We start from the raw sequence: 20,278 nt of genomic DNA, 5'->3' as shown, positions 1-20,278 counted from the left end.
CTGTGTCCTGGGACGTGGGGTCTGGACATTTTTACCCGCTGTGTCCTGGGACGTGGGGTCTGGACGTTTTCACCCCCTGTGCTCTGGACCCCGCTGCCTCCTGCCCACATAGCAGCTTCTTTTCTCTGCAGTTTCCTGCCTCAGCTCTATATCTTCTCATTCTTCTTTGATGACTTTTCCATCTACTTCTCATCCTTATTCCAAATCAACACTCTTTCCTCAGTGATATAACATTATAATACTTCATCTTCTGTGGGTTTATTTTTCTTTTTACAAAACACAGAGATCACCCGTTTCTCGTGATCCTTCTGGTTAATCTGCTGGAGGCAGTAAGAACAAATGAAAATGCTCAGTCGTTGTAATGTGGTTTAGTTCCTCTCCCTTACTGAGTATGTGACCGGGGGTCATGTTTGTTTTGATTTTCAGAATCCAACCAGAAAGGAACGTTATGCCCTGCATTTGAAGGAGGGTGTGGGCATCCTCACCCCTTTCAAACCACTGGCCATTTCTGAATTGGAATGGAAGTCAGATTCGCTCTGTGCAAACATTGGTATGATGTTCTATTGAAAGTCAGCAGAATTTAGAAGTCCTTTTGCTAACTTTTTGGATGAAAGTGATAGTTTTTTCTTCCTCTTGTTCCCTTTAAGGCAGCGGTTCTCAACCTGTGGGTTGCAACCCACAGGAACTATATTAAAGGGTCGCAGCATTAGGACAGTTGAGAACCACTGCTTTAAGGCATGTGATCGTCTGGGCCTGACAGTCACTATATATGGGCACCTCCCCTTTCTGTCCCACATATGTTTTATTTTTATTTTTTGCAGGTTTTTTTTTTTTTTTTTTTTTTGGCTGGGGCCAGGTTTGAATCTACCACCTCTGGTATATGAGGCTGGCGCCCTACTCCTTTGAGCCACAGGCACCACCCCATTTTATTTTTTTTATTTTTACTTTTTTTGGAGACAGAGTCCTACTCAGTTACTCTGGGTAGAGTGCTGTGGTGTCACAGCTCACAGCAACCTCAAACTCTTGGGCTCAAGCAATTGTCTTGCCTCAGCCTCCCAAATAGTTGGGGCTACAGGCACCCACCACAATGCCCAGCAATATTTTTTAGAGACGAGGTCTCCATCTGCCTCAGGCTGGTCTCAAACCTGTGAGCTCAGTCAGTCCACCCACCTCGGCCGCCCAAGTGCTGGAATAACAGGCGTGAACCTGTGTGCCCTGCCCCCCCACATACATTTTAAAAACACTTTTGCACCAATGACCGAAGTCTTAGTTTACATGGGTACTGTATGGCATTATATTTTAATTTATTTTATTTTATTTTACTTTAAGAAATGATCTCACTCTATTGCCCAGTATGGGGGCAGTCGTGTGATCACTGGTCTCCTCCTCTTTAGACTCCTAGGCTCAAGCGATCCTCCTTTATGGTTGGGGGTCACCACAGCCTCCCAAGTAGCTGGAAATACAGGTGCCTGCCACACTGACCAGCTAATTTTTCAGTTTCTTTCCATAGTACACAGGCTGGTCTTGAACTCCTGGCCTGGAGTGGTCCTTCTATTTTCACTTCCCAAAGTGTTGGGATTGCAGGCATGAGCCCTGGGCCTGGCCTGTGTTTCTGTCTTTATAACATTCTCCCACGCTCTTTCGTGTACACCCATTGTCAGAGTGGTTTTATTTGGCAAACAATGATCTGGTAGGGGCCAAGTTATCTTATTTCATTGGTCCAGTGGACTTTGAAATCCCTGTATACGGAAATTCCTTCTGTACTTGAAATACCCTGCTCTGTACTAACGCAGTTGTATGTGAGTATATATGAGCTGATTCATATGGGAGGCCCCTACATTACCACATAGGGAGTTTATAGCTCTGCTCCACTTGAGAAAGGTTTGCTTCATGACTTCTGAGTTATGCCCCCATTCACATGGGTCTATGCTTTTTCTGGAATGTTCAGTAGGAGTGGATCCTGGAAAATAGTCTGGGCCTTACCTTTAGATGAGGTTGCACTTTAGCATTCCATAGAAATGTGTATCTTCCCTGTGCCGGGAGGTCCCTGACAAGGGGGTCCTCAAACTTGCTCAGTGACTATCTGCTCAAATGGTCCTGCCAGAGGATGGGGGACTCAGCTCTCATGTGAGCAGTGGGTGCAGGGCCAAAGCATCTGGTGAGCACTGCAGAGTTATTTATGGACTTTTTTATTTTTCTCCAGTGTTGCCAGTAAGCACAAGTCACCTCCATTCTTCACTGGGGGGAAGAAAAGGGATTCCCATCAGCTGTGTTTGATTCACCACATTCTAACTCAAGCAAGGCCTTCTCAGACCTGCATGGACCCCAGGGACACTGTGTGCCTGACGTGCTGTGAAATGCACCCGTGTGACATAGCAAGTGTGTGTTTGCTGCAGCACTTCCAAAATTACTTCTATGATTTTGTTCTGAAATTCTTTCTCAGTGGTTGTCATTCATTATTGTGACAAGAGGCACTACAGCCTAGAAATTGTTTTCAAATGTAAAAAACAATTTGATAATTGACTTTGACAGTTTTTCCCTTTATAGATGTTTAAACATTTATCCTGAATTTAAAAAAAGTCTCACAATCAGCATTTTTAGGTCTTCTATGTTTGGGTAGCCTTTCTGCATCTCTGAGGCCTCAGACGTCACTCTTGAGTCCCTGACAGGCAACCCGGCCCTATGTCTGGAGCACAGTTTTATTTCTAGAACCACCACTATTTTTCTTGCTCTCTATAATATTGTAGTAAATAGTATAGCATTTTTGCAGAGGTGATCCACACCTCTCTGAAGTTATTTAAGTTTTCATGATGAAACAATCCTTTTAATAAGAGAAAAATGGCTGTTGTGGTGAGGTCAGTCCATGTGTTCTCCACGTCCAGTGATAATGCCCTCATCTGGGACACTATTCCCAGGACAGTGGTGCCTTTGCTGTTGGGTGGAGCACCTCACAGTCCCACCCACATCACTGCGGCGCCTTTGCTGTTAAGCACAGCACCTGGCAGTCACACCTGGCATCTCTGCAGTGCCCTTTCTGGCACTGGGCATCTTCTTGGCAGTGGTAGGTCAGAGCCTGCTGGACATTTCTAATGTCCCAGGGCAGCTTGAAGGGTGCCCTGATGATGGCCCTGTTTCTAATCACACATGTTCTTATTCTTTCTCCCTGGTCTCACTGGGATACCATCTCCTGCTCTGTTAGCAAGCATAAGCTGTGATGGGTCAAAGATAGGCCCTTGCCTGGCACCAAAATAATGATAAGGGCCACACCCAGGTGTGCCATCTGCCTCTTCTGTGTACCTGAACCTGTCACCAGGAGCAGCTGCACATCTGCATGTTTGGTTTAATGTCCTTGCTCCAGTCCTCATGGTGACCCCGGGCGCAGAGGCCCATGGGCAGCTCTGCCTCCCAGCATCTTTAGGACCAGGTCTCCTTGAAAAAATGTGTGTAGCTGGATGCTCACCGCTGGACCCTCTCATAGACCTTCAGACTTCTGTGGACAAACTCCAACCCAAGAAATTTCAACATATTGGACCCTTCCTTAAATAATTCGCAGTTATTGATGCCATATATTTTAGAAGGGTACAGACTGAAACAGGAGGGTGGGATTCAGTATGTAAGCTGATGGGTAGAAAGTGTAGGAAATTCTACCAGAAGTACATCAGTTACACCTTATAGGACTAACTAGCCCCACAAATTGCCTGTGAATGTCAATCCCCCGCTCTCTGACCTGTCCATCCCTAATGACAGCCTTAGGGCCCTGGTGGCCTAGGTCCAACTGGCAGCGGGTGCTCAGGCTGCAGCTTTGTTGCCAATAGTTGCCAGAAGGATTCCTTATCTTGATCATGGTTTCCTGGCTGTAGATGGAGGCTTAAGGGTAGATATTTCTGCTTTTGTTGTTGTTGTTGTTGTTTGTTTGTTTAACAGGCCCAGGCTGGGTTCAAATCCACCAGCCCCTGTGCACATGGCCAGTACCCTAACTACTGAGTTACAGGCACCCAGCCTCTGCTGTTGTTTTTACATACTTACTCCTAGTGTGGATATAAAACTGAGCATAAATTATAGTTAAAAATAATAATTATTATTCACTGTCTCAATATATTTGGTCACTGACTTGTGGGACAGTGGGCTAAAGTTTGGTTAACCAGTATTTATCTGAAAACATGTGTGAATCTCTGGGGTTCCTGAGCTCAGACAGTGGTGGTCTGCATAGCAAGGTGCAGACATTGAAGGGACTCGTACGTGGGATTGATCTATTAGTGACCTTCCCTGGAAATAAAGAAAATGGATAATATTTGACCAGTTCTAATGATCTAGCAATATGAACCTTCTTTTCACAGAGTCTGGCATTAGGAAAAGCATTGCAAGCCTTGGTGTCAGTTTACTTGGTGCTGTCTTTTCAGGACTTTTGCTTTTTGTGGTCTTATCTCAAAGATGGCTTTATACCCCATGATTGCATGAATGTACACAGCTGTGATTTAATAATAATAATAATAAAGATGGCTTTGTGCTCTTGGTCCATGGAGTAGCCAGATACTTCTTGCTGTTGTAATTTTCTGCACATACACAGTGTACATGTTCTGTTTTGCATTCCTGCCAAGATTTACAGCACATCTTATTTGGTGCATGGTGAGCTCCCAGGCATGGAATTTGAAAGCAGAAGTGCCACTTGCACATGCCCTGCATAGCCATGCTGGGGTAGAGATGTTCAAATCACACCTCTGTGGAGGCAAGAGGGGTGTTTTCTATTTGAGGTTAATGTAAGTTCTAAAAACAGCCTTATCCTGCATGTTAGAGTGACTCTGCCCCTAGAAAGATTCAAAGTGGAGTAGGGAGGATGGGGAAAAACAGCTCTTCTAAATTTTTATTTCAAATCAGGTAGTAAAATGCATAAAAAACTTTTAGCTGCTGCAGAAAAAATAACTCAGACAGATGTGAATATTGATGCCCACATGTAGGGTCTTACAACATTCAGCCAGTGCTCCAGCAGGAGGGAACTAAGGGTTTATTCTAAGGGCCATCAGGGTGAGCAGAATGGTCACATTGTCCTGGTGGGTTTGGGAAGCAGAAGGGTGAAATTGACCCTGAAGAAATAACAGACAGGAGGCTGTAGGCCTGAGAGGAAAGCCCAACACCTCTGGATGTTGTCCTAGATCTTACGTCATGGCTTGCAGTATACACTGTATCAAAATTTCCCTTTAAAATTATCCTCTGAGACAGTCTTTGTGCTGTAAATATGTGCTAAGGGCAATTTTTACCTGTAAAAAGGCCAATCGCTAGTCCTGCACACAATCTCTGTGAAGCACTTGTGATCCATTATCTGCTTTGGCTGAGACTCTAGAAGAAAGACAATGACAGGACATGAAACGGCCCTAGAGAAGAGGGGCCAGTGGTGGAGAGTGACCAGAGCAAGCCCCATGGAGATGCAGGGAGGGCAGGAGGGGACAGCCACAGGGTAGAGTCCACACTGGGCATGGGAGGAGTGAGCGGGAGCAGCATGTGTTTTAGGGGCAGGAAAGGTGCTGGGAAGAAAGACCCCTGAAGAGAGAAAAAGAAAATTCCGTGGGAAGCCTGAGGGCGGCTGTGCTCACCAGGAAGGCAGCCTGGTCACCCACTCACCCATCAGCCAGGCACACCAGGAGGTGCAGGTGCACACTCGGCTTCAGTGCCTGCTCGGCCCCACCTGTGCAGGTTCACGTCCCCAGGCCTTCCCTGTGCACACCGCTGTCCTTTTGGGTGTCTGGGGTACAGCTGTCTGCCTTTTGAACCTCGTGACTCTGTGTGACCACTCAACAAGATAACATCCCAATCCACGCAAGATAAATTTTTAAACAGGTCCCAGATTTGCAGCCAGTGGAACTAACACAAGATTATGGGTAACAGGAGAGCAATGGCTCAGGTGTTCTTGAGGGATTTCGTTGTCCTAGTGTTTGCTGTGATAGAAAGGAACTTTTTGCACATTCTTGAAAGAGAGCAGAAATAGAGTTTGGGCTTCTTAAAGTGAATTGATCAGAGTTTTCTAGTGGTTGTATGGGTACCCACAAAAGGTCCTTACTAGGAGATGCACCAGCTTCAGTCCAGTGAGGTGTCTCTCTCTTGGTTCTAGGTTGAAGAGCGGTCAAGGCTCAACCGGCAGAGCTCTCCGGCCATGCCTCACAAAGTTGCCAACAGGGTCTCTGACCCCAACCTGCCCCCCAGGTCAGAGTCCTTCAGCATCAGTGGAGTTCAGCCTGCTCGGACACCCCCCATGCTCAGACCGGTGGACCCCCAGGTACGTCCTGTCCCCTGTCCCCTCAGGGTTCCAGTAGGGCATACAGTGAAACCCAGATTCAGGCACAGGACCAACCTGGGTGTGACCCTTCACATGGAATTTAGGGTGCTATATGAGGCCCACTGGATTTGAAGAGTGGAGGAAAGTGAATCTTTGGTCAATTGGCCTTTCTGAAGACCCACAGGGGTTTCCTCCAGGTGAGAACAAGCATCCTCTTGTTTATGATTCCAAAGCTAGAATTCATACAGCTCTTTGAGGGGTGTGTGTGTGTGTGTGTGTGTGTACATGCGTCTATATACAAAAAATATGTAATCTTTTGACACTTGGGATTTGGACACGATCATGAAACTGGAAAAATTAAAGACTTGGTTAAGTAAATGTATGTCTTCTAGGCCAGAGGTTCTCAGGGTGGTCACTGAACCAACAGCATCCAGCATCACCCAGAACTTGGTGGAAATGTAGATTCCTGGTTCACTCAGCCCTGCTGACCAGATGAGGTGGTTAGAGGAGGAAGTTTGTGATATTAGAAGAGAAATGCTCATAAGACCTGCCCTACTGCAGGTCAGCCAGTGCTCACGGAGTGCGTGGTAGTTATTAGTGTCATCACGGACTTCTCAGCACTCAGCCCTACACCCCACCTCAGGGAAGGCCGTGAAGAGCTGCTACATGTGCTAGAGGTGGCAGGACGAGCTCCCTGCAGTCCCACTGCTGTCCCCTAAGCGCTTCTTTCGCCCTTTACCTGATGGTAACTCTGACTGGCCCGATTCCTTCTAATCATGCTGCCCACTATTGTTCTGTCCCTCAGATCCCACATCTGGTAGCTGTGAAGCCCCAGGGCCCAGCCCTAACTGCCTCCCAGTCGGTGCTCGAGCAGCCCACCAAGGGCCTCTCCGGCTTCCAGGAGGCTCTGGCTGTGACCTCTCACCGTGCTGAGATGCCTCGCCAGAACTCAGACCCCACCTCCGAAAACCCTCCTCTCCCGACTCGCATTGAAAAGTTTGACCGAAGTTCTTGGTTACGGCAGGAAGAAGACATCCCACCAAAGGTGACCTCACTGGGTGTTCTGGGGTCTCCATCATCCCTGTTTACTGTTCCCACCACAGTTCCAGACCCTTCCCGGTAATGAAGGACGGGACAGTCCACAGTGTCCCCTTCTCCTGAGTGCTGTCCTCCTCACTCCCAAGCTAAGACACAGACTGTCATTTATCACTGCTGACCTTCATTCCCCAAAGAAACTCAGGCTCTCATGGACATATGTCTTGGAAGTTTGTATCCATTCCAAACCGGCACTGAAATAGAGTAACAGATATTTTTATTGATGACTGAGTCTACTTCTAGACAAACCGAAAGCTTCCAGATAAAAAGTAGAAAATTTATTTATTCTTATTTTTAACAACACAAAGCAAAACCAGATTTTGGGGTTTCAGAAGATAGTATTGCTCTGAGGATAAATGAGTTGAATTTAAGTAAAGCTCTTTCCAGGCTAAGTCTGTTTAACCCCAGCCTTAATTTATTACTAAAGGTAAAACCAGGCATCCCCCTGGACAAGAACAGCCCTAAGCTCATGCTGTCTTGCTTTCTTTTCCTGTACCAAGTCCTTGCCCATTGTAAGAAAACTTCTCAAATGTCGTTGTGTGTCAGGCTGCAGACTGCCTAGAAATGTTTCAAAACACTGTAGAAATTTTTGCACCATTCTTCCTGGTTTAGGAATCCCTTATTGCCTGAGCTTAGCACAGGAGTGTGACAAATGAAATATTCCACACTTTCCAAGAATAATGCCATTATTCTAGAAAAAGCAGAAATTTTTACCGAGTGATTTATAAATATTTTCTCGTCTTCCTCTCAAAAGAATATTAGAACAAAGAGTCCCCAAATAAAGTCAGCCAATAATTTGTTGGTGTTCTTTCCTTCTCTGTGGAAGCAGAAATGGCATCAGAAAACCCAAGTTTAATATGGGAAGTAGAGTGGTCAGGGCGCAGACAGGGTAGCTGAAGAGACTGAAGATGGAAGTTACACCCCACTCTGAAAATTTGCCAGCACGCATCTACAAAGCTGGGAGAAATCTTTAGACCACTTTGAAAACTTAGGTTTTGAATAATTTGTTAATAATATTTATATTTATATAAAAGAATAATAGTAATATGTAATTTGAACAGGTGGTAGTACTGATTTGGCCTTTTTACTTTACCAATTCATTCGTTATGTTAAAATGAATTATAATAAAAATTAATTTTTCAGACAAAGGATGACACTTTATACTGAAAGTAATTTTCTGTACTAGGACTCATAAAAGGATTCTTTTAAATAATGGGCCCCTTTGATACACTTGTGATATTTGATTTCATTTTTAAAATGTCTGCGTGTTCCATGAAATGAGACATACCTGAACTCCACCTCAGGCTGCTGCCAGATAAGCTAAGAATACATGTTCCTCCTGGACCTCGCAGTCTTACCGGCGCTCACACGGCCTTTGTGAAGACCCTTCCAGGATTGTCAGTGTTGACCCTACGTAGTATTCTGTTGCCCTGTGTTTGCTAATTGACCAGAGCTCAGCGCCTTTGGCTTCTGGTTTCAGTCAGGAATTACAAGTTGATCAGGAACAGTAAGATGCAGCAGGTGCACCGAGCTCCCCGGTTACATGACTTATGTCCCAAGTTCTGGTCTGATATCCTAGTTTCTCGCCACGTGTCATTATTTCCCTATGTGTTAGTTACAATGTGGGCTGAAGGTGGAACTTGGTCTGTCTGGTAGCTCTCATCTGATGTAGCTTCTGGTGTTCACTGCTTCTACCTGACCAGAAGAGGTCAGTCGTTAGCCCAGTAAATCAAACCTGTGGGTTTCCTGTGTGAATTTGTTTCTGAGACAGAGGCTGACCTTCCTGAATGGTTGCTGGCTTTGCCTCTCTGTCCTTTGCCGGTGGCAGATATTGTATATTAATATTTCTTTGAGGAATGAGAGGCAAGTTCTCTCCTAATTCAGAGAGTCCCTCTAACTACCACCATGTATTTGGAAGGGATTTTTAGACAGTAGCTTTGGAAGTGATTTTATGGAAAATATTTCTGAATTCTTTTTTTTTCCAGGTGCCTCAAAGAACAACTTCTATATCGCCAGCGTTAGCTAGAAAGAATTCTCCTGGGAACGGCAGTGCTCTGGGACCCAGGCTAGGATCTCAGCCCATCAGAGCAAGGTAAGGAGGGAAGTGGGTGGAGGAGAAAGGGAAAGGCCCACGTCCACCCTCACTGCTGTCCTAGGGACGCCATGCTCTTTCTCACCTTGGAGGAGTGTTGACTTGCCCCGTGGACTGTGAGCGTCTCTGGGTGGTCACGGGCCCGTGGCTTCCTCAGCAGCTTCTCCCAGAAGCCAGTGTTCAGGGGGCTCATGAGTGAGTGAGGGGTGACCTGGGAGCCTTCAGGTGCACCTCAACTGACAGTTCACAAACCCAGGAGTAAAGTTACCAATACAAATCTGGTTGCAATGCCCCAGAGAACTATTTCCAAGGCCATTTGACAGGGTCAGCAGTACGACATGGCCTGTTCTGTGGTGGTTCTTAGCACCAGGTAAGAAAAGCGCTGTGGCAGCACAGAGATGTCGCAGCAGCAGTAACCAGATGGCTCCAGAACCCTCCCTCTGCAGTCACGCAGGTGCCGTCCCTGGTCAGGAGGTCACCATAAGGCATCACAGAAGGTCCCTGAGCACAGTTTCTGCTCTTCCTCTGTGTTCTCCTTCCAAAATGTTCCATCAACTGGGTATTGCATGGTCAGGAAATTGCACCCAGCCCCACTGGCTGGAGCAGCCAGTAAACAGCTCCTGTACAGCGTCTGAGCAGACCCCATGTGGTGACAAGTGCACTGTGGTGACAGCTCACTGTCTTCCCTCACCCTTTTTGTGGGAAACACAGCCTTTGTTAGGGTCACCCAGAGCAGCAGACAAACTGGGAAGTGAAAAGGAAGAGCTGGGAAGGCTACCCTCTCCCTGTGTTCACGGAGAGGGACCCCACTTTGCTGGTGAGAAAGACAGACTGGAAATGAAGCTTAGGGTGACATGTATCTATCTCTGGAGCATGCAAAGCTTTTGATCATAAGCATGGGCTGTCTTCTCTACTTGAAAATCCTTAGGAAGGGCTCAGTCCCTAAGTACCTGCAGCTGGAACCGGGTGCCCTTAGGGTTCCCAGACGGCTCAGCCTGTCTGAGGGCAGTGACCTATGGGGGGCTCTAAACCGCCATTCTCCCAGAGATGCGTCAGGTTCACTCTGAGCTGGGATTGCTAAGCAGCACCCAGTGTGACGAGGGTCACCCTGACCCGGCCACCGAGGGCTGTGAGCACCTTCTCACCCACCTTTAGCAGCAGTGTCCCCCATTATCAGCACTGTGTGCACCTTTGATCCTACCCTTGAGGATCTGCTCTCTGGATCAGTTTCTTAGAGTTTTAGTGGCTTTAGATCAAGTATTATTTCAGCATTAAGTATTTTTTCCTTCTGTTGACCAAAAATAAACACAACTACCATTTTATTGTCAAATAACCACTTTTTATTTCCTCTGAAGCACTATTTTTAAAGACACTTAGGCCTAGAATAATTATATTTAATGATCAAAATATGAGCTTTTCCTCTTGGAATCACTTAAACATTATACTTTGTCCAAAGAATGGCAACTTTATAAGAGATGAGTAACAGTTTTCTACTCTCAGAGGAGGGGGAGGGAGTAAGCTAGGAGTTAATAATTATTTGCCTACAGTGAAAGTCGAAGATGAGGGAGCCAGAGTGGAGAGAGAGCCCCATGTCTGCCCAGCCTCCATGTGACCAGCATTTAAGATGTGAGTCAGACCCTGTGGCTCTAGATTGGATCCCAGTTTTAAAAGCATCAAGATTTGGTTCATTTACTGTGATGGAGATGGCTTTAGGTCATCTTTGCCACATAATTAACCACCCCAAACTTAGAGGCCTGAAAGAATAACAGCTCACTGTCCCTTGCAGCCCATGGGCTGGCTGGAGGCTCTTGTGCTGGCCTCCCCAGCTCCCCCTGCAGCCACAGGGAGGGTCACTATGCCCTTCTCCACCTGCTCTCTCTTCTTGGACTTCTCTGCCATTGGTGCTAGAGCATTTCAAGATGAAAGCCCCAGTGTTCCAGACCTTCTGAAGCTCTGCTCACATAATCTTTCCTGATGTCCATTGGTCACCAGGCCTTTCAGCCATATACTGAGTCACTGTGGGAAGAAGCCACACAGGGCACGGGCACCCAGGGACAGGTTGTGCTGGGGCCTCCCCACGTTCTCTCGGTCCCCATGGAGCCTCATAGTTCTTCTGATATGTATGTCAGACAACCACTCATTCATAAGCCCACTGTTTAGAGGATCACTTCCAAACTATTCATCCTTTGCAGTGTTCTCAGCCATGTTTCCTGTGCCTGGTCCATGTTTCCTCCCAGCCTCTTCTTTGAAGTGATTCCCAGGAGAGATTCAGAATAGATTCCAGTAAAAATTACATAGCTGATATGGGACAGACCCAAGATGTTTTGTTATTAATATTTTAGTTCATTTGCTAAATTCAGAAAATGTACATTGAGGCCCAGCTGTGTGCAGGGCAGCATGTGGCCCGAGGCCCTAGCTGGAGACTCTAGGCCCTCAGGGTCCTGCTGTCCCTGCTGCTCTGTGGGCCTGCAGGTATTATTAGGGGCAAGGTTATACGTCTTGTCTCAATTTATTATTACTTTGTGAAATACCTTACTTAAAGAGGCAGAGCCTCTCTCTCCTCCTATGTCAAACTTGAGGACTACAAGTTTAAGGTAACAAGGTCTCAACGTAGAGGAACCTGGGCCCCCAAGTCACCACTTGGAGAATTGTCAAGGGCAGCTGCAGTTCACCTGTGTGCTGTGACATGAGTGAGAAGTCAGCCATTGTCATGCTGAGGCCAGTTTTTTAAAAAGGAGAAAAAGGCAGAGCCTGATGCTTGAGAAGTTCAGTCTCTGCTTCCTGTGTTCAGCACTAATAAATTCCAGTTACTCAATGCAAGATGTCCTATAGCAACCACAGGACATGTGGTATTTTTAGATAATTTGGGAAACAATATGTATAAATTAATAAATGACTTAGTATCCTTGACTAGAAGACTCTTGAGTTAAAATGGGCAGTGGTGTCAATATGCACTTGTAATTTAAAGACAGCAGTGAAGCTTCACTGCATTGAATGCCTTTCCTGCTCCAGGGACACCTCCCTGTGTGTCACCCTCCCTCTGTCTACATACACTGCACCACGTCACAAAGAGCCTGACAGCAGGTTCTGAACATACCCTGTAGAGGGGCAGGCACGGCTGGGTGGGCATCAGCTGCTCCAGAAGTGTTACTGGGCAGCTCGTGTAGCCCCTGCCCCCTGCTTGGTTCAGGGGAGATAATCCACTTTTTACTTGATAGGCGTCTCTGGAGCACTGTTTTGAACTGAGGCAGGCAGCACCAAGTCCCCACTCTCAATCCCACTCTACACCAACACGCCACCGTTCTGCCCTCACCTTCCACGCTGTGTGGCTTAGTGAGTCAGTGAAGAGCAATTCTTAATCTTAAGTTATTCATTCTTAGCCTGTGATAGTCACCATTTTTAAAAAGTTGTTCTGTGAGACTCATTTATATCCCAAACGTGTCCCCACTCGAGCTGGGACTAATACCATCACGTTTCCTGGAGTCTGCTGAGCACACAGTTGCCATGACCACACACCTGCCCCTGCCTGTCCTCATGTGTCCGCAGCCGGGCATTGTTCAGACTGCAGGGTCAGTGAGCAGCTGTCACCACTGAACACATATCCTCATGCGTCCTCAGCTGGACATTGCTCAAACTGCAGGACCGGCAGGCAGTTCTCACCTGCTGAACAGACTCCCACGTGCCTCGTGCCATCGAGGTGACAGTTGAGTTTAAATCAAGATTTGATTTGATTATTTTTAAAAATTATTTTAAAAAATTCCAGGCACTTTCATATTTAACATTGATTCATGTGGTATCTTAAAGCAAATTAAAATTTTATCAAGTACATTCAGAATATGAAAAGATGTAAATTAATCCAGAAAGAGCCAGTCAAAACCCCAGCAACTAAATGCTTAATTTCAAAAACTAACCCCCTGTCCCGTCCTAAACCTGTTCTCCTAGGACTCATTTCTTCTCTTTGATGTGTCATCAAAGAACAAAGTAAAGTGAAATTTGGCAGTCAGCCAGTTAATTAAAGACTTGGCTCAAGTATTTGGGCCACAAAATTACTTTGTAATCTTAATTTTGTTTCAACTTTTATGATTCAAATGAATGGAATAATTGCCACATTTTCACTTAACTGTGTGTTTACAGACCAGACAGCGTTGTCTGCAGAATGGCAAATGTCTGGACTCAAAGTTAACGTTTGAATACATCCACTTGGATGTTTTCAGGTTTTTCCTCATTTAGATCTGAATGAGCTCAGTTATCTGTGAATAAGGAATATCTATTACATTATGGAAATATTCTGAAATTGATCCCCTCTAAGAACATTTATCTCATACCCCTTGGCCCAAAGCACAGACCATTTAATACATAATAAGAGAGAGAAAATATAGACAGCATAATGTTTTCTCAAACTACTCATATTTTACCAAAAAAAAAAATTAGGTTGAAAGGTTCTGTGAAGTTTTCCTTATTTCTGTGTGTGAGTGCGTGGAGACTAAACATGTCCTGCAGTTTCTAGCTGCCCAGATAGCGCCCTGCTGTGGAGAGTGTGCACCAGTGAGGCTGCGGTTGGGGGTCTGATGCCTGTGGGATCAGTTAGCTTCACACAGAAAGAGGCTGGAGCCCTGTCAGACACCTGCTCCTCCCAGGCTGTGTCCTTGGCTGAGGCAGCAGCCTCCTGCCTAGCCTCTTCTCTCCTGGCCACGCCTGAGCCCACCATGGGAAGTGTACAATCCTTGTTGGGCCCCCCAGCACTCTCCCGCTGTCTCCTGACACGGGATCAGTCCTCCCTCCAGCCACTGCCCTCTCTGAGTCCGTGAGTGCCAGGAACCATCCCTGTGTCTCTGCTGAAGCTGTTTCCCAGCTTCCTGCTTGCTACTGCAGGCCTGGTCGAGTCCCATCTCCTTCATACCCTTGCCCACTCCAGTTGGCACTAACTGCTCCCCAAACACCAGTAGTGTTCACAGTGTTGGCATCACGCACAACGTACAGGGTTTTCCATGTTCCTGCTGGCTCTGCTGCACACACCTCATCGCCACCATCATGCTGGGACTTCACTGTGTGGCGTGTGGCCTGTGCTTTACCCCCATCTCTCCTCCTGGGCCAGCAAGTCTTATAAAATAGGTGCTTAGTAAAAAGGTTTTGGCTAAATGATCAAAAGAGGGCTGCAGTGGAGCAGGTGACTGGGTCTGCTCACAGCCACCAGGGGAAGATGCTCAGAGCACCTGTCCCCAGCTGCCTCTCACAGGTTTTCTTTCTTTCTTTTTTTTTTTTTTTTTTTGTAGTACAAAGAGCACTAACTATGTTGCCATTCCACAAAATGAGAGCAACACCCAGGAATCTCAGCGTGCCTGTCACTCTTAGTCTGCAAGATACTCGGGTAGCACTGCATTTTGGAAAAAATATTTTTTTTAATTTATTAATTATGCATAATAATTTGGGGTACTACTGTTTACTGTAAGAGGGCAGTAGGGAAGCATTCATTATTTGAGAACTAAAGGAGGTGAGGTTGTTTCTTTATGAAAAATAGAAAGTTTGAAATACAGAATACTTTAGAAGTGCTTTTCAGTGAGTGTTTTAGGTACTTTCTAAATCAAGGGCATTTCTAATATGGATCCAAATCTACACATCAGTCAATTTGATACAAACAATTCTCACAAAAACAGTTCTTATACAAAGGAATGCCTTTAAAATATCAAAAGTTTATAAGTTTTTCTTAATTTTTCATTGGTCACTCTGCAATTACTTTTAGTTTGACTTAGCAACCCTTTTAAGTACAAAATTTGCAATGATAATTACTGCCATAAGTTCAGCGTTTTGTGATGAAAATTAATTATAAGAACATATTTATTTTTTCATGCTTTCCAATTAAGTTTTCCAGGGCCACTGTTCATTTCTACTCAAATGTTTTTGGCAAATACGTTACCACAAAGCAAGAGTCTTGTGTTTTCAAAAAGAAATTATTTGGGGCAGCGCCTGTGGCTCAAAGGAGTAAGGCACCGGCCCCATATGCCAGAGTGGCAGGTTCAAACCCAGCCCTAGCCAAAAAAACAAAAAGAAGTTATTTGGTTTAACTACTGCTTATGAAGATGCCATTTTATCTTCAGATAAATCTGTGACCAGATTATCGTGAACTAAACTACAAGCATCTCAAGGAAAGGAATCACATTGTTTTCAGGCTGGTTGTGAAACATATGATACCCACCTTTTATTCCTGGCACAAACTTGGTGCTCTTTAACTGACTGGGCAGAGCAAAATTAAAGCATAAAATTACATTTACTGTGATATCTCATTGCATTAAAATCTTAGCACTGTGGCGACTCTATTAGCAGGTTCTGTTTGGGGAAATGAGGATGCTGGGCAGGAGGGAAGGTCACTGTGGGGTCAGGTCCCTTCCACCCCCCACTTCCCATCCCCAGCAATGGATGGTAGTAGAGCTGACCTTTGATTTGGGTTCTTACTAAATTGTCCACACCCAGCATTGTGCCCATCTACCGTAAAGTGAAAAGGCCTATGAGTTATACATTTAAAAGGAAAACCTTTTTAGAAGCTTTGAGAATGTTTTTTTTTAAAGCAAAAATCAAAAAACCTCAGCAACTTTGTCCTACCTAACTGCCTAGCTGTCCCATCTCCCTTGCAGCTTCCCTGATTGTGGAAAGTGGCCTCAGTGGTCCTGTCATGCCCACATCACCTGTTCTCAGAGTAGTGGGGTGCAAGTGAATGGGGCTGTGTGTCCAGCTGAGCACACAGGGACAGTGCCAGGTCTTCTTGTCACTGTGTCTCAAATGCCTGGTATAAGACATCTGAGTGAGTGGATAATGCTATTTGGGGGATAGAAAGATAAGAAGATAAATAATACAGAAAGATCTTTTTAAATTGAGGGCTCCTAGCCTGCCAGTAAACAAATTTGCTCCTGAGTTAGCATTTTATAAGAATTATCAGCTTCCCTATGACAATAACCTAAGTATGTGAAGACTTCCTGCAAGACAATAATAAATACAAAGCCTCTATTAGCATATGAGCGTATGAGTGTTATTTAAGTAGTTTGCAGAAGAGGAATTATAAATGGCAAATAAACATGAATAAGAATTATTCCATTCTACCAGATTGGCAATTTTTTTAAAAACTCTGCTTAAGCAGTGAGATACAATTTAGCAAATTGCATAATACAACCTGGTAAGAGTTGAGTGAGATAGGCCAGCGTGGCTCTTCAGCACAAGCTGGGGGTGCTTTGTACGCTCACACTCGTGCGCACACACAACCTGGTTTGTGCCTTTTCACCCACCAATTCCAATTCCAGGAGGTAGAGGTGTGGCTGGGTGTCTGTGTGCAGCTGGATGGTTATCTCAGTGCCGGATGTCACGGAGATGTATTGGGAGCTCCTTGGTGTCCAGCCATAGAGAATGATCAAACTAACTCTTCTCCTTAAGGGACAGTTATCGTCAGAAGCATGAGAAAATGTTTACCATTAAATGTTCAGACAAGTTGCAAAGCAATATACAGAGTGCTTGACATGTGCAAAGGAAAAACCTAGAGGATAATATACCAAATACTAAAATATTATTATCTCCTGGTTCAGAGAGTACATGTGCTGTTTCCTTATTTTTACCTTTCAATGTTTTTCAAGTTTTTCACAGTGAGCACAGGGGGAAAAAATGTTTAAAAGAAAGCTTTGCGTGAAGATTCACCACCTCAGAGCTAGTACTTTTAGTGTGATAACACAGGAACCAGGTCCAGAGTTCGTCCCACGCAGACCCCAAATCTGGAGTGGAGGAGGCAGGACCCTGGTTCCCGTCGCCCCTCAGGGCAATGTCTTACCCGTATGTGCTTCACCCCTTCACACTGGGACTAGGGTGCTGTGTTCATCAATAGCAAGATCTTCTCTTCCTAGCTTTGTTGAGGAATAATTGACAAATAAAAATTCTGTATTATTTATGGTGCATAACCTAGTATTTTAACACATGAACACATGGTGAAGTGATTACCACAGCCAGGTTAATTAACACATCCACCACCTTTGACATCATATAGTTATTATTTTCTGTGTGTGATAAGCATATTTAAGACCTCTCTGGACACTTTCCAAGTGTGGGCTGTTATTGTCTATAGCCTCTGTGGTGCACCCTAGAACTAGCTTACCCTGAAACTGCACCTATGACATCTCCCCCACTCTCTCTCCTTCTCTGGTAACCACCATCTCTCTGCTTCTGAAAGTCGGACATGTTTAGTTTCCACATATGAGCGTGTTTGTAACGTGCATTTATATGTGTATACATATCACGTTGTCTTCCTCCATTCACCCACTGATGGGCACTTGGTCTGATTCCATATCTTAGCTATGTGATTACACTGCAGTGAACACAGGAGTGTAGATGTCTCCTTGACACACTGATACCATTTCCTGTGAATATATGCCCAGAAGTACTTTGGGATTGCTGGATCTAGTGATGATTCTATTCTTAGAGAAATCTGCATACTGTTTTCCATGCCGCCTGAACTAACTTACATTTTTTTCTTTATTAAATCATAAAGAGATAGATCATGCCTACATTAATGCATTTATGGGGTACAGTGTGCTGATTTCATATATAGTTTAGAGTGCTTACATTGTACTGGTTATTATATCCCTCACCTCATTTACTCAATTATTGTGTTAAGACATTTATACAGAGTATAATTTACATTCTTAACTACAGCGTAGAAGACTCCTGTTTGTCTACACCCTTTCCAATGTTTGCGATCTTTTTTCCTTTATAAAATCCTAGCTATGTACATTAGGCATTTATGGGGTACAATGTGCTAGTTTTATATACAATTTGAAGTACTTAACAACAAACTGGTTAACACAGCCTTTACCGCACTTTCTTAATTATTATGTTATGACATTTATACTCTACCCTTAGTAGATTTGACATGTCTTTTTGATAACAGCCATTCACACAGGATCGAGGTGGTAACTCACTATGGGATTGGGAGGCGTTATTGGGTTTTTTTGATTTTTTAAGACAGAGTCTTGCTCTGTCAACTGGGCTAGAGTTCAGGAACATCATCACAGCTCACAGCAACTTCAAACTCGTCGGCTCAGCCATCCTCCTGCCTTATCCTCTCATGTAGCTGGGACTACAGGTGCCCACCACAATGTCAGGCTAATTTTCTATTTTTAATAGAGAGGAGGTCTCACTCTCAGACTCCCAAGCTCAAGCAATCCACCTGCCTCAGCCTCCCAGAGTGCTAGGATTATGGGTGTGAGCCACTGAGATCAGCCTCTCATTATGGTTTTAACTTGCTTTCCCTAATGATTAATGACATTAAACGCTTCTTTATATACCTGTTGGCCATTTGTACGGCTTCTTTTGAGAAATGTCTGTTTAGGCCCTTTGCCCATTTTTAAGTTGTTCCCTTGCTATTGAGCTGTGTTCCTTATATATTTGGAAATTAACTCCTTAGCAGATGCATGGTTTGCAAAATCGGTGAGGTCTTGAGTGAGTAATCGGTGATCTCTACTGCCCGCCCACACAGCAACCCTGACCTCCGGAGGGCCGAGCCCATCCTGGACAGCCCCCTGCAGAGGACCAGCAGTGGCAGCTCCTCCAGCTCCAGCACCCCCAGCTCCCAGCCCAGCTCCCAGGGAGGCTCCCAGCCCGGATCACAAGCAGGGTCCAGCGAACGTACCAGAGTCCGAGGTAAAGCACTCTCTCGCCTCTCCCCAGCAACATTACTGGGAGGAAGCTGTAGGCAGAGAGAGGGATTATGTCCTGAGTCTGACCTTTGTGTGGCCACGGCTGAAGATCCTGGAGAGCCCTTAGCTGCTCTTGCCCTCAGTCTCCTCAGGGTAGTGGCCACCTCCCTCACCGTGTGTGACATCAGAGTAGGACAAATCCTTCCTAAACTCAGAGACCAGTATTTTCCAGGGAGACCACCATATAGTGGTCTTATTTAAAAACACAATCACTCACCCATCACCTGAATTTCCATTTCTATATAATCACCTGTATTTAGAGTTTCCTGTTCCCCTGGAAGCCCTGTTCCCATCATGCCAACAGTCTCTTTAGCATTCTGATCATAGTCTAGGATATGTGTTTCTCACAGTGAAATTCAGTAAAGACCAATGAAGAATAATACACTTAAGAAAAATGAAATCTTTGACTTAAAAAAAGTTTGACTCCTCTGGCTATTCCTATTAAATAGGTAAAAATTAGCCTCTCCAAATGTTTAATTCAAATACAATGGAACCTCCACATCTGACCACCTCCCTGCAGTGACCACCTCATTAGGTTGACCTGATTTTTGCAGAGCAGACATGCACCCTGTGTGCGTCTCCACCCTCTGGTTGAGCAGCTCTTCATGCTGACCAGTGTGTACAGGCCCGGGGGTGGTCACTGTCAAAGGTTCTATTAATTCATCATGTTTTAGTTTTCATTAATAGAAAAGCTTATTTAAAAGATTATGATTGTCCAGTTAGTGATAAATACATTGTTTCTAGATAATCAGAATTTAATCTTTCTTAATTGACTTTTTCAGAAGATTGTTTTTCTTACAGACATTAAAGGTCAGTACTCTTTAAAGTGCAATTTGATAAATATTAATATTCCCATAAATTATTCTGATTAAAAATCACCAGTTTTGTCTTCTTTCTTAGCCTTTTTATTACACACAAGCCCATAGTTTACTACCTAATATATTCTTAAGATTTAAAAACAGTAAGATCTTTGCATGTCCTTTTGTGATGTTCCTTTTCCTGAGGAATGTCAGTAGGGGACTATCTGTGAGGGGGCAGAGGGGACATCTCTGGATGATGTGGGGGCTGTCCCTGAGGTGACGTAGGGGACTATCT

At 44.9% G+C, this 20,278-nt stretch overlaps 1 protein-coding gene across 2 annotated transcripts in view; it reads left to right on the top strand.

Annotated features, from left to right (window-relative positions):
• TNIK (TRAF2 and NCK interacting kinase) overlaps window positions 1–20,278 on the top strand; it is a 354,942-nt gene that overhangs the window by 287,143 nt on the left and 47,521 nt on the right. Inside the window, exons 16-19 of one of the 2 annotated variants that reach the window (XM_003794663.2) lie at window positions 6,104–6,268; window positions 7,074–7,313; window positions 9,349–9,455; window positions 18,964–19,127. In XM_003794663.2, the coding sequence (XP_003794711.1) occupies window positions 6,104–6,268; window positions 7,074–7,313; window positions 9,349–9,455; window positions 18,964–19,127 (676 nt within the window). The remainder of the gene's footprint in view (window positions 1–6,103; window positions 6,269–7,073; window positions 7,314–9,348; window positions 9,456–18,963; window positions 19,128–20,278) is intronic. The other variant, XM_003794666.2, reaches the window with a different exon arrangement.

The sequence above is a fragment of the Otolemur garnettii genome, unplaced genomic scaffold (genome assembly GCF_000181295.1).
Source record: "Otolemur garnettii isolate 467f Iridium unplaced genomic scaffold, OtoGar3 scaffold00084, whole genome shotgun sequence".
Lineage (NCBI taxonomy): Eukaryota > Metazoa > Chordata > Mammalia > Primates > Galagidae > Otolemur > Otolemur garnettii.
Note: the sequence above shows the minus strand (reverse complement) of the source record. Positions and strands in the feature narration are given on the sequence as shown.